This window comes from Silurus aristotelis (genome assembly GCF_946808225.1).
Source record: "Silurus aristotelis genome assembly, chromosome: 24".
In the NCBI taxonomy this organism is placed as follows: Eukaryota; Metazoa; Chordata; class Actinopteri; order Siluriformes; family Siluridae; genus Silurus; species Silurus aristotelis.
In genome coordinates, this window is record NC_139597.1 from 13,297,516 (window position 1) to 13,312,536 (window position 15,021).

General features: G+C 38.9%; 1 protein-coding gene across 50 annotated transcripts in view; it reads right to left on the reverse strand.

Annotated features, from left to right (window-relative positions):
• The window catches only part of celf2 (cugbp, Elav-like family member 2), a 181,922-nt gene that overhangs the window by 20,973 nt on the left and 145,928 nt on the right, over nucleotides 1–15,021 (reverse strand). For 26 of the 50 annotated variants that reach the window (XM_083528506.1, XM_083528534.1, XM_083528532.1 and 23 more), the window contains 2 exons: nucleotides 7,514–7,675; nucleotides 4,922–4,985 (listed from right to left, as the gene is read on the reverse strand). In XM_083528506.1, the coding sequence (XP_083384632.1) occupies nucleotides 4,922–4,985; nucleotides 7,514–7,675 (226 nt within the window). Of the gene's footprint in view, nucleotides 1–4,921; nucleotides 4,986–7,471; nucleotides 7,676–15,021 lie in introns of all 50 variants that reach the window. The other 24 variants (XM_083528527.1, XM_083528526.1, XM_083528522.1 and 21 more) reach the window with 1 other exon arrangement.

Genomic DNA, 15,021 nt, shown 5'->3' on the forward strand with positions numbered 1-15,021 from the left:
ACATCTGCCTCTTTCTAAACAACCACCTACATGTCTTCCCTCACCAAATCCATAAACCTGCTCCTTTCCCTTATTCCTTCTACCTGGCGGCTCCATCCTCAGCATTCTTCTATACCCCCTGTCCCTCCTCAACACATGACCAACCATCACAGTTGCACCTCTCTCACCTTGTCTGAGATTATTGCACTGAATTGTGTACTATTTTGGCACACAAAAGGTTTGGCACAAATCGTCGCCGCTGCATGGCGTTCTTGTTCTTGAAACGATACTGATCAACTCTTTCTGCTTGTCTGTTTCAGTGCTACACAGAACAGTATGGCAATGTCGAATGGACAAAGAAAAGTGTGAGTTTCTCTCTTCTGCACTGATTTTCCAGCAAAAGCCTCTCAGCACTGATGCAGCATACTCCCTCAGACTGACTAGTGAGCAGAGCACAGTGTAAATACACACATGACACTTAGCCGCAGGTGTTTGACAGCATCCGGCAGTCGGCTAATGGCTCGGTGTTGTGAGAAATGTTACACTCCTGGCTTCAAAATCATCCACAGAAGCAGGAACAAGAAGGTAAAAAAATCTGCAGAACAACAGTAAACGTGTGGGACAAGTTTCTGAACCCGAAGATGTTACTGAATAACTCTGGATGACTTGGATTTCTTTGCGATTGCACATTGTGATTAGGAATCTCCAAAGATCTCAGTCAGAAACTGAGGTAAAAACGTACATTTAAAAGCTGAGATGAATCCTGCTTTTGTTCTGGACGAGAAGCACTGACCACCAAGTCCATAATCCCTAAAAATTTCTAGTCAGTGATTGTGTGGTGAAAGTTTTTGCCTTTGAGATTGTACCAAGGAATTGTACAACTCCAAGTAGACAGTTTAAGTATACATAAGATTACTGTGAATCTTAGCACTTGGAAAACGCAGAGATGGCTTTGGTCTTGATAACAAAATAGACTTCTTGAGGAAACTAGAATGAATTTCCTGGTTATAAAGTCCACCGCAAATCATTTAGAATCTCGTTTGGAATCTGAATCCAAATCTGAAGTTTTTTTCCTCGTAATGTCTCTGGGATTTGTTCTTTGTCACAGACTCTGGTTTGTACATTGGGGATAAATATATTATCCATTCAGTGCTCCCTAAAATAAGTGAAGCCTAAACCAGCAAGTTTGTTTTCATTAGATGTTTCGTCCATCATTCATGTTTATTTAACAATAAAAAACCCAGTATTTAGAATCTGTAGTCACCCAGATGAGAATGGGTTTTTTTTTTACCCTGGATCATCTCAAGGTTTCTTCCTCATGACTTTTCAGGGAGGTTTTCCTCACCGCCAACACTTCTCAGAGTCTGTTGTTAAAAGAGTTATACAAACAGAGCTGAATTGAGATTTTAATTCTATAGATGTTCCAGTATGTAGGAGTGTAAACATATTGTTGTTGTCCTATAGGATCCAAGTCCTTATAGTATATATGCCACTCCTCTATTAAGCATCGTGAGGGAATTTGCTCAAGAAATCCTTTAGAGGGTCAGCGTTTTTTCAGGAAGTAATGTAGATAAATAAGAAAAGAAAAGAAAAAAATCACAAAGATCATCCTGAACCCCTAGGGGCTAAAACACTGAAGTGGGAGTCATCTTTTAATCGTGGGTCTTGCTTTGTACAATGAAAGAACAAGAAAGAAGCCATGATTTATGCTGGACTGAAGGTAGATCTGTAGTAGGATTGTAAAAAAAAGAAAATAAATGCTACGATCTGTGTTTGGTCTTTGTTGGATGCTTCAGAAAATGTACCTGGAGCTGGAGTGGGCGTGGCCTACATACTAGCTGAAAATGCATTGTTCGTGTTTAGGGACGAACAGAATGAGTGATGAGGAAAAACATTGTAGGTTGTCAAAGTCTGTGTAAAATTTTGTGTGTGTGTGTGTGTGTGTGTGTGTGTGTGCGTGCTAAAGTCCAAGAGGCTGAGAAGAGCTTTGTGGAGAGAAAAAAAAAAGACTTTGCTGGAGGAAGCAGCAGGCGAACAGGCAGTTAAGGAGCCCTTTTGTGTTTCTGAATAGACTTGAAATCGAAGCCAGATTTTGGGGGGCATTTGTATGTGTGTGTGTGTGTGTGTGTGTGTGTGTGTGTGTGTGTGTGTGTGTTTATCTAAAAAAGCCAGCTGATTAGCTGGCCCACACTGAGACTAGTGGTCAAGGAGGACAATTATACAAGTTGTACATCATTTAATTTTTTTATATATATATATATATATATATATATATATATATATATATATATATATATATATATATATATATATATATGTGTGTGTGTCTAAATCTGTGTGTGTGTGTGTGAGGGTGTGTGTATGCGCCCGAAAGTGCGAAAACAAGAAATTCAGCATGTAGGAGGACGTGTAAGAAAATGTGCGTGCTCGCATGTGAGAGAAGTGGAGTGTTAGAAGCAGAAAAACGCAAAAGTGGGAGTGAAAATGTGTTCATGTGTGTAAAAGTGTGTTTACGCGCGTGTGTATGTGTGTGTGTTTTGTGCAAGGTTCTTCGACATCCCAGTAGACAGAGGGTGGTCAGTGAAGAGATTTCACTAGCTCTTAGTGCTCAGTGTGTGTTTCAGAGCTCCTTATGGCTTGTAGCTCCGCCCACGCCAGATGTCAGCTGCACACAGCGCCTGCCAATCACGGCCCGTTGCCAGGCGACAGATGGAAGGATCCGACCGAGATGCACAATTCGACTGAGAGAAGGCGCTAAGATCTTGGTGAGCTCACGGGCTCCTGCTGCTTCGTACCACATGACGATGAGGACACACACACACACACACACACACTGTTTTTTTTGCAGTTATACACAGTTGGACCGGAATAAAAAAAAATCCTCTCTGGGCGCTGATTATGTTTAAGTGGTGTTATTATCCTTACAGGAAAAATCCCAACATACACAAGATACATGAGGCTAGATATATATACTTAATTTTACTCATATGTGACCTGCACTAATATTATAAATCATTTTTTGAAGCATTCTTCGCAAAATTATTGAATATTTTGGAAGCATTTTTAACACATTTAGATTACAGCGACAAACACGGACACACACTTACTGGCACAATCTGCCCGCTTGTCTCGTGTTCGAGGCGAGAAGCTCTCGTTAACGCGATGAACTTGAAAAGGACGTTAAAAAAATATCCGAACTATTTTTCAAAGAGCATAAGATTCACTGTCATCGAATATCCAAAGTTCAATTTGTTTAGACCGCAGGCTTTTATTGTACACGCTGCAGGAACGGATTCTCCGTTTCTGTTCTATGCTGCTTTTAATTAAATAGATCGTTATTTCTAAATAAAAACATTAACTTAAAAAAGATAACGGTCAGACTGGGTACAGTAGATTTACGGGTTCATTTCAAAGTGCGGCATACTGGTCTGTAGCCACGAAACCAATACATTCACATGATACTGCCTGCATCCTTGATCAAGCATGGACCACGTTTGAAGATTAAACAAATGTATGCCTAATGTGCACTCTAAAACTGAGCTAGATCTCAAGCTTGCTATGTTTGTATTTCACAAGTAAGAAAAAAATTTACATTCATATGCTGCATATCATGTCCTCTACTGTAATTTAATTCTAATGCTATTTAATCTTTTATCGATTCATGCACTGTATTATGTAATATTTACTGTTATACAGGTAGTCTCCGACTTACAACGCGTTCCAACAACCCCATGATAACAAAGATTTTGTAAATAGAGACATGGTCTAGCCTAGCCAAGAATCTTATGTTGCAAAATGTTGCAAGTTACAGTAGCGTAATGTTTTAAAATACACAATATATATATATATATATATATATATATATATATATATATATATATATATATATATATACATACATATATATATATATATATATATATATATATATATATATATATATATATATATATATATATATATATATATATATATATATTTATGTGGCAGCGGCCGCGTGGACGAGCGGCGGTTCGCAAGTGGAGGGCGGAGCCGGAAGAAATGAGCGGTACGAAGCACACTTTTCGATAGCTGATTAGACTAATAAGTGCGCTCTTTTACAGTGTCGGTACAAACCAGAGAGACAAGAGCAAAAAATTGGGTTTTGAAACACCAAAAACACTGGCGACAATAAGGAATCTCGCGTCCCAAAGTATCGTATCGTTCGCCTGCTGCGCAAAACTGGAAGCATTTGTACAATTTTGTCATATCACCTGGGCAGATACTACAGAGTGAGGAGGAATGCTGCACAAGCAAATCCCTCCCTTCTTTCTGACATCTGCACTAAAATCTTCATGGCCATGGAGACCTCTCTGACTAAAAACTGTCAAAAAGGACACAATCCAGAGCAAGGAGAAGCTTGGGAAGAAAAAAAAAAGAAAAAAAAATGATTATGTCCTTTTAAAGCGCGACGAAAAGCTTTAGAGCGTTAAAAAGCCTTAAAAAAAAAAAAAAAAAAAAAAAGGACAAGCTACAGAACGCTTTTCACCAGAGGATTCATTTGGGGCACCTTGGCAAAATGTAGGACACCTCTGTGAAAAAGGAACCCAGAAGATCCGAAGGGCTCCGATGCCGTATTGCAAGGCAACAAGGTTTTGCTGTCATTATTTCAAATCTCAGCTGCATCGATTCGTTTTTTGTATTCATTGGTCAGAGGCGAATGCTGGGTGTGAGATAGAAATACACCTTCAATAGTGTGCGCACCAACGCAACATCGCGTACACACGCGCTCGCTGATTTTTCCTAGTGACCTTTAAATCGACAATAAAGCAAAAGTCATGCTGGAGTTTAAATGATCCAGAACAGGAATGGTTTAGTAATGGGAGTTTAGGAGAAAAGGGTTAAATTACAGGGTTACACGCTGGGACAGATTAGGGTCAGGAATGGACAGAAATCAACGTACCTGCCATCTGCTGGATCCCACTGAACGCTCCTAGATTACTGGACGAGGTTGCCTGCTGTAGCAACTGCAGAAAGACACACACAAAGACAAAGAGCGAGGGAAATCAGTGAGTAAAGAAAAAGTCCCAGAGCTACGGACATCATGCTACAGTTGCTCAAAGCAGAAACGCATTCACGAAGCGCGAAGAAACGTAGCGTAGCACCGCACTTGGATTACAGGCATGCAATGCCAAGTAAGTGCCACCTGCTTAAACATAACCCAAACACAACTTGGATTGTCTCCTTCAGTTGTTTTAGATTTAAAAACCCCACAACTGCTAGAATACTGATTAATGATGTCTATAAAGACAAGTAGTGGTGCGCTCGAAAAAGGATACTACACAGTATATTCGGAGAGCCTTGAGGATAAACTATGAGAGCCAGGCTCAGGGAAACGGAATCTGTTACCCGTACAGGGGTTTGACAGAAATGTCTTAAACAACTGAGCGAAGAGTAAACAGATTATTTCTGCTATGTACATTTTAGCCATCGCATCAGTTCCAGTGAATCTCAGTGAATCATTCAGAGCACAGAGAACAAAAATCATACTTTTCGGTTTCAGATCGGCAAAATTAGGACTAAAAATTACACTAGCTAATCCTGGGTCAGTTGAAATGCTGAGTAAACAGTAATGGTTAAGGAACAGTTATCTTGTTTCGTGTTTTGAAATTGGACATTCCTAAATCCTGGGTTAGCAACGTCATCCGCGTATTTGCGGTGCCACGCTTGGAATAATATAGTACATGGCCGGTTTGTATAATGCTAGTCTCGCTATTTTTTGCCACCTAAAGGCTGATTTAAGCCTTCTAAACTGCAGGTTTAACTAAAAAATTTAACTAAACTAGAGGTCGAGCGATAGCGTTACCGATAACGATATTTACGTTGGATCGTACTTGCCGATAACTGATTAATCATCCAAAAGTTTTTTAAATGGATACTGGGAAAAAAACTAACACATTTTACACTTCATGTAAAATAGTACTAAACTTTACAACAACAAAAAAAGGACTAAATCATTAAAAAGTAAAATTAAATAAATATGAATATATGAATCGTATCATAATATATCAATGTAAAACTTAGCGCATGTGTAAAAACAAACCATCCAAACAATCATGTTGTGTTAGTGATTGGCCTCTAGAGGCCGCTCTCGTAATGATAGCGGACCTTTTTATCCACTCCAGCAACGTACGCGAGCCGTAAATCAGTATGGACTTTTGCCAATAGCTGATAGTTCCAGCATTCAATTATTAGTGCTGATTAATCGACAAAACCGATAAATCGGTCGACCTCTAGCAAAAACTATGACAAAGAGACTGACAGCAAAAAAAAATGTTGTGTGGCCATGTAGTTAAACAGGAGTTTTTTTCAGTCAGATCTTTAACTAGATTTTTTACTAGTATTTTTCACTCCATTTGGTGCAATTGGTTGTTAATTTCTCCCTCAAACTGCTACTGTTTTACAAAATGTGCGAGGGATCCCATGACTGCACAAAATGTGTGATAATTGTCGAACACGCTATAACCCAGAGTTAAAAGCAGCGCTAACCCTGCATCTAAACTGTTTCAAACACTTCTAAAAACTTTCACATTCTGCTACCCAGGTCAAAACCAGGGTTTAGAATTACAATATGCTGGGGTTATACAGTGTAAAAAGCCATAACTAGCAACATAATTCACTAATCACAGACCACAGGCGAGTTTTTGTGTAAAATATTATTGAGTTTATATATAAAACCAAGCAGGAATAAAGCTTGGTTGTCATGTGTGTAAGTTTGGGCATGTTTTTTCATGCTGTTTTAGCATAAACAGAAACTTCTGAGAGGATTTTTGGTCGTATTCATATGTTGTGTTCCAAAATCGTACTCAAAAACATGCCTGTGGGTCTGTGGTCTAGTCTAGTAGATTTTAAATTGAAACAATACTAATAGAAACTAAAAGAATAGAAAGAAAAAATGCGGCGTTAAAGGTTGAAAAAAATCAAGATGATTAAGATTGTTCACAGGCTAATCAGGAGGTGTTGGAAAGGGAATGTCCCTTATTTTTTATCTTTTTTTAATTTTTTTAACCACTTCTTATTGTACTACCAGGACAGATTTTTTTTTACCTGGATATTTATTTCACCTCCTTCAAAGCACACTATTAGCAAGGAGGGGTCTGTTATAACAAGAAAACCTTGACGATTATAATGTCTGAAGACTCCCAGAAATTGGAAAACATCTTCGCAATCGACAAAATAATTGAGGCACCCGAATCAGCCTTTGTTTAAAAGAAAGATTAAATTGGGTTCAACACTTCAGAAGATCATCATCACAATTCTCTTCATCGTGTCTTGTGTTTTATCCAATTAGCACCTCCATCCTGTCGCTATTGAGAACACTCGCTTCGCTTTGCTAATGAAAGCTGGTGGAAAGACAGAAACAGCGGAAAGGAAAATGAGAGAAGACTCGAGGCGTCTTGCTACAAGAGAGTGGGCGGAGCCTGAAGAGTGAGGGGCTGAGACAGTGACTGACTGTGGTGCTGATGGGCGTGGCCGAGTGGGTGTGGCCTCTTACTGCCAGGTACTGCGGGGTGAGGCCAGTCAGGCCGGTCAGACTGCCCCAGGCGGAGGCGCTGTTCAGCTGCTGCATCTGCTGAGCTAGCTGCTGCTGCAGCCGCCGCTGCTCCTTATCCTTCTGAGTGTCGGCGAACTTCACCACCATGGGGGAGGAGCATCCCTACAAAAAAATTAAATAAAAAAAATAAAAAAAAGAGAGAAAGAGAGAGGTTAGAGCAAAGATGGAGGAGATAAAAGGGAGCAAATGAGAGAAGAGAAGAGTAGAGAAGGAGAAAGGAAACAATAGACATGAAAATAAGGACAAGAGGAAAGCAAGGGAGGGGAGAGAGAAAGAAATTGGAGCAAGTGAGACAGTAAATAAATAGGAAAATGGAGGCAAAGATGAATTATGGATGAATTAAAGAGACGGAGGACAAAGAGGTCGGGAGGGAAGTGTCTAGCGTAAAGGGGAAAAAAAGAGAGAGGTGGAACGGCAGAATGAAAGCCGAAGATGCAGGCAACAAGAAAAGGAGGGAGAAAGGGAGCGAGAGATGGGAAGAAAAACGGCAAGAATGAAAGCAAAAAGAGGAGGAAAAGGGGCAATTTAGTATAATTGGGTATTTACCAAAAGCCATAACATTGTCATACACACATGCAGACACACATGCAGCACACACACACACACACACACACACACACACACACACACACACACACACACACACACACACACACATACACAGGAGTAGGAGACAAGAGGCTGTGTGTGTATGGGTTGGTGATATTTCCCCAGAAAACGATTTCCCGCTTTATAAAGCGATTTCATCATCATGTGCTTCAGAGCGAGTGAGAGCAAATGAGAGCGAGAGAGAGAGAGAGAGAGAGAAATAGAGAGAGAAAGAAAGAGAGAGAGACTCTGCCCACAGTGCATCCTGTGCTAATCTGTCTCTCACACACATATACTCACACACCTCAGAGAGCAGCCTATAATGCCTAAAGCCCTTAGGGTCTGTACTGAGAGTACACAATAGAGCACATAATGAGTGTGTCTGTGTATCTGTGTGCGCGCGCGAGTCTGTCTGTCTGTGTGTGTGTGTGTGTGTGTGTGCGCGGGGCTCTCTGTGTGTATGTGTGATGTGTGTGTGAGAGTGTACAACAAGAGTGTAAGTGTGTATCACTCCTATATTACATGTTCGTGCCTGTCGATTTCTCGATTTTCTGACACTCCAAGCAAGTGTTAAAGCAGGCAGCCACTGTTTAAGTGAATCTACATAATCATTATCGCTGCTCTTGTGTGACTAACACAACCCTTACAAACACTCTAACTCTGCCCCAACCAGGACAGTGAGACGATGGGGTGGGAAAACTAATCACAGAACTAAGCCAGGTGCACACTGCGATTTTGGCCACGATTTGGTCGTCTGAGACAAGTTCAAAAAAATCCTAAAAGATTCCTATAATCCTAGGCCTAAATCTGTAGGCTTTGATCGCTGATTTGACATGTTCACCGACAGCCGATTAATGTCCATTGAGATAATTTTTTTCTCCTGCGATGATTTCTGGCAGTGTCAGAGATTTTCAGACTCGATCCTGCAGTGTGACTTCTCCTCTGACGACCGTCAAACCAAGAACCGACTGGATCGCCGAACCTGATTAGTGCGCTAACTTAAAACCACCTCCGAGAAAAAGTCAAACGAGTCAGGTAAACAGTACAGCAAGAGGGAGAAACAAAAGGAGCGTTTTATTATCAAGGCATGTCATTAACAAAAATGAACGCTACACATCGTTTTTGTTTGCTGCTAGATAACATTAGCGGGAAAAAGCGTGTCTGTTAGTTTCACGGATTGATGACGTAAAACTTCGGACGATTTTTTCTTGTGTGCGTCAGTTTTTGACTGTCGTACACTCTAACATTATGACAGCTGAGATCCAACAGTGTGACATGGGCAGAATGTTCATACAAGCTGACAAGAAACAATCGCAAAGGTTTATTTAAATGGCACAGTGTGCACCAGGCATTACACGCTCACTTTTGAACCCAAAAGTATTCGTACATACTCACAAAATGGCAGCTACGTAAATGCTGAATCCTCGATTCTGATTGGCTGGCGGGTTTGCTTACATTAAGTATTGTATGCACAAATTCTTCCGGGTTCTGTATTTATGTGCTGCCTAATAACATACAGTCCCATTCACATACAGAGAGAGACAGCTATTGTCCATACTTCCTAATGACCCTATAATCATTTTCATTTAGCTAATATAGTAGCTATGACGATACGTTAAAAATAATAATAATAATAAAAAAAATGGCACAAGGAATTAACACCAACAGCTTTATGATGAAAATAAATATATACAAATAAATAAAAAATAATAATACATTTTTGTGACATCTGTAACTTATATTAACTTTAACTATAACTTAGCAAAAGACAATGGTATAAGCAGGATAATCCACAGCTCGACACCATTTTGAAGCACACTGCTTCACATCATTCACGTGATTCTTCTTCCACGTTGTGCCTTAAAGTCATAGTACATACTGAGACATGGATTATCCCTTATGTATACAAGTAGTTTAATCAAATAATTATTCCTCACAAACCCTAATGAGGCATAATTACAATTCAGGCCACGAGCTACGGTACGATACTGATGACATCCGACAATCTGTCAATATTATCGAATACTTGTGTCGTTTATATGCAAATAAAATATGCAGCGAAGTTAAATATACACCGGTGGTCTCATAAATTGAAAAATGTGCAATTGGAATACTAAGTTGAATTCACTTGCTCTGTTTTGATCCCCATTTAACACATCGAAATATATATTTGTGTGTGTTAGTGTACGTTCCTGAAATTGTGCCTGATGTATTAGTGAAGAGATCCCATCAGAGGCCATGTATCTCACACTCAACTCGATCAAACATTCCAACTAAATGGTATATTAGCAATTGGAAACATCTCAAATATAGTCAAATATGATGTAGTATGTAATATTATATGATTACAACAAACCAATTCTAAGTGTATTAAACCTATTTCAAGCCATTTGTACTTGTTTGTTCCTGCTGATTCTAAGCATTTATTATTTATATAGATAAAAGTATTTTGACCATAAGACCATTCAGTTTGCATTTGCTGGTATAATAACCGCCATTCTTCTGGAAAGATGTTCCAGTGATTGTAAGTGATAGTGGAGATTTGTGCTTGTAGAAGAGGTGAGGAAACCTGGGGTGCAGTCAGCGTTCCAATTCATCCCAAATGTTTTGGATACGGTTGAGGTCAGAGCTTTATAGCAAGCCATTCAAGATCTTTCACTCCAGACCATGTAAATCTTTATAGACCTGTGCACAGGGGCATTGTCCTGCTGGAACAGGTTTGTGTCTCCTAGATCAAGTGAAGGGAAATGTAACGATACCACATCCAAAGTTATACTATACAATTGTGAACCTCCAACTTTGTTGTAACAGTTTGGGAAAAAAGCACATATGGCTGGAAAAGTCAGGTGTCCCAATAAATTTTTTCATTTAGTGTATATTTATTATTAAGTTTGTTCAGTTCCATTGATTAGTTTTCGCAGGTCTTCTATGAAAAACTCAAATTCTATTTTAGAAATTAGAACCTTCTCCAATTACAATTATCAATAGTATATACTTTTAATGTTATACCAGTAATGCAAATTGAAAATATTTTATTACTACATAAATTAGACAATATTAGAACTCTCTCCGTTAGAAGTGACTGAAGGCAACATTAGAACCAAACACGCTGCTCTTTTTTGGAGAGTGTAGAAGCATTTAAAAGACAGCCAGCGCTCCTTGAGCAGACTTCACGTTTCTCGTTTAAATGGTAGGATTGATTTTTTTTTTCCCCTTTAAATGAAGGATGGATAAAAATAAAAAAAAAATATAAAAAAAGGAATGAGACTGTGCCTGAGGTGTCAGTCAAGTGATTCCATCTTGGACCATGCATCTCAAGAGACCTAAAAATCTCATTACTCCCTCACACGCACACGCACACACACACACACACACACACACACACACACACACACACACACACACAAACACACATTCTGCTTGCTCATTCCTATGTCTGTCTCGTTACCCTCCAATTCTGACTTACACATGAGACGGACCGAGCTGAGCTGTTTAAAGCACTACAATCCAAAATTAAAGCTCAAATTATTAGCATTTAATCATAATGCGGCGCTTAGCAAGTGGCACAAATGCTAATTGCCGGTTGCATGACATTTCACAATAATTAACACACATTTAATGCCTGAAATTGTTGCCTCTGTCCTAAAGTCAGGGATCTCAGGGAGTTTTTTCTTGCCACAGTCGCCACTGGCTTGCTCATCAGGGATAAACAATTATAAGGAACTAACTTATAGGCAATATTTTTGTAAAACTTTTATAACTTACAATTTTTATATAACTTTATTACTGCTTTATCTGTGTAAAGCTGCTTTGAGACAACGTCCATTGTAAAAAGCGCTACACAAATAAAAAATTGAATTGAATTGTAAGCTCCCAAAGCTCTTACATATTTGGTAAACTAATTTACCTGGATGTTCAGTTGGGTAATACCGTGGCAGTACATTCTCCTCAGCAACACCAACACACCCTACGTCAGCGTTTTGCTCCTGATTTGTGTTTGTGTAATAAAACACACTCACCGGCTTCACTGCAAAGGCTTTGTCGGCGTTCTGAGATATTTGTACATAATTTAGGTAGCAATATTACACTATTCATTTCTGAACACACAATACTACATGCGCTACAAATACTATACTTTAAAGTTCTCAGTAAGGAACGAAAACTATTAGGTAATTTAGGCTAATCTGAGAAACCATTACTAGCGCCAGAATAAACATTTATGGTTGAAACCGAAATTCAGGACACACAGAACCGAAAATAAAAACCACCAATCTTTCTTTCAGATGTAAAACTGGGGCTGTAATATTTGAAGCCCTTCAGAGTGCAAAGTTCTCTTTATATTAGTTCCCTCATATCTACAGTAGTGTATTAGGCACCGAATAAAGTGTTCAACTCGATTTAGCCTAATCGTCTATAACTGAAAATATCGCATTGACGTATCATGGCAATACTTCATATCTAGGCAATATTGTTTTTGCAAAAATTCAAAAACTATGACACCCACTGTTATCAAAATGCCAGTAAGGTCTTTCTGTTTCGCTTCTGTGGTTTTGGTGTATTCTGCATTTTGAGCATCGACAGTAATACAGCAATGAAGTCATAAAGAGGAGAGGATTTGACCCTAGAGGCATTAACATTGATTAGAAATTGCTTGACTGATCTCCCTCTTAGAAAGTTCCGGAAAAACAAACATGTCATCTTTCACTATTTTCACCCACAGCTATCTCTTATTTTAAGTTTAACAAAATTCCTTCTTCCTATACCCAAAAAATCTTTATATAGACAAAATTATTGGTGCACCTGACTTTTTTAGCCGTATGTGGTTCTTCCACAAACTGTTACCACATATTTGGAGGCACACAAATATATAGGATGTCACTGGACCATTAAACTTTTCATTCATTGAACTAGGAGACCCAAACTTGTTTCACAACAAGTGGCAATGCCCCTGTGCACAAAGCCAGCTCCATGAAGAAATGCTTTACATGGGTTGAAGTGAAAGATTTTGCATAGCCTGCTATAGAGCTCTGACCTCAACCCCATAGAGCCTCCTCACCTCACCTACATCAGTACCTGACTTTACTAACACCTTTGTTGAAGGAACACAAATCTCCATAAGCACACTCCAAAATCCACTCCAATTTTTTGTCCATACAGTGTAGAAATTTTTCATTATCATAATTTGTTTCTATTAATTTAATCTTTTTGCCTATTTTTAATAATCAATTTTCCCCAGAATACTGCAAACTGTGCATCAGAAAAATGGAATGGTCATAATTTAATATTATATTTACCATCCGTAAATGGACAAAATTCTAAATGAAGTAATTCTTAACCTACAATTACGAGCAACATTTAAAGCCAAATGCTGCAATTTCACAGGATCACTCGCCAGTATGTGCAATCTGTGTTGAAACGTGGATGATGGTTTTATAGGACACAAACATACAATACAAAACGCACACTCCAACTGCATGCATATATAAACATACATAATTACATACATAAAAAAGGACTGAGAATGAAATGAGAGAGAGAGAGAGAGAGAGAGAGAGAGAGAAAGTGAGAGAGAGAGAGAGAGAGAGAGAGAGAGAGAGAGAGAGAGAGAGAGAGAGAGAGAGAGAGAGAGAGAAAGAGAAGCAAAAAGAGCAGATCAAACAGGTAAGAGTATCTAAGGGAGAGATTGGGGCAAACTGCAACCCTTAAAATAGCCCTCAGAGAGAAAACTATACAAACACACTGTATATATATATATATATATATATATATATATATATATATATATATATATATATATATATATATATATATATATATATATATATATATATGTGTGTGTGTGTGTGTGTGTGTGTGTGTGTCACATCAGTTTTCATTAAGTCGTGACATTCAGAAAGGCCACAAATTCCTCTGTGCAAGAAAAGCGAGTGACGTGTGCGAACATATGTTAATTTTTATGAAAAAATAAACAACAAACCCGGAACAATTTAGTGCCTGGAATTACTTTCGCCTGACCGTTGGCAATGACCGGAAAAAGACACAGACACACACACACAAACAGACACAGACACACACATGCAGCAATTTGGCCACTTTTTTTTTTTTTTTTTTTTTTTACCACAAAACAAAATGAACGGTGTTCTCTAATGTTGTAAATATTCATGCTATAGATGCATGTTTAAAGTTTTTATTCAGTTTACAGCATAATCCCGGCATATAATAGGCATGGATAGATATTTTGATGAGCACGGATTACAAACTGTGATTATATCTTAGAGGCTAACGATAATGAGACCTATCGGCCAATCAGTAATAAGTGTTTTCTGAGGCGATTACATGAGCGTGTTTTATTGAAGTCTAAACCGTTTCTTTCTCAGCCAAAGTGTCAGTTCGCTGACATCTAGCGAGATTCAGACGTGGACTTTCAAAGACTACATTCTGTTAAATTCAATAATCAGAAGCAATTTTAAGGTTAATGGTGGCCGGAAATGTATCTACGTACATAGCAAGGAGCAGAGACACACACACACACACACACACACACACACACACACACACACACACACACACACACACACACACACACACACACACACACATACAGAGACACAAGCAGGCTCTGTATTAGACGTCTGTCAGCCTCTGTCAGTGACATTTTGACAGGCAGTAAGATGGACAGCTAAACACTAAGGACTTGGTGAGTACTATTACACCTGTGTTATTAAAACGTCTCGCATTCTGTAAGTGCATGACGCAGCTAATGGCAGCCTGCCTTCACCCAGGGGTCCTTTCAGACACCCACTGGTGGCCATAGAATTGCCTGTTCCAGCCGACCCTGAGTATCCGGTCTCTCTCTTTCT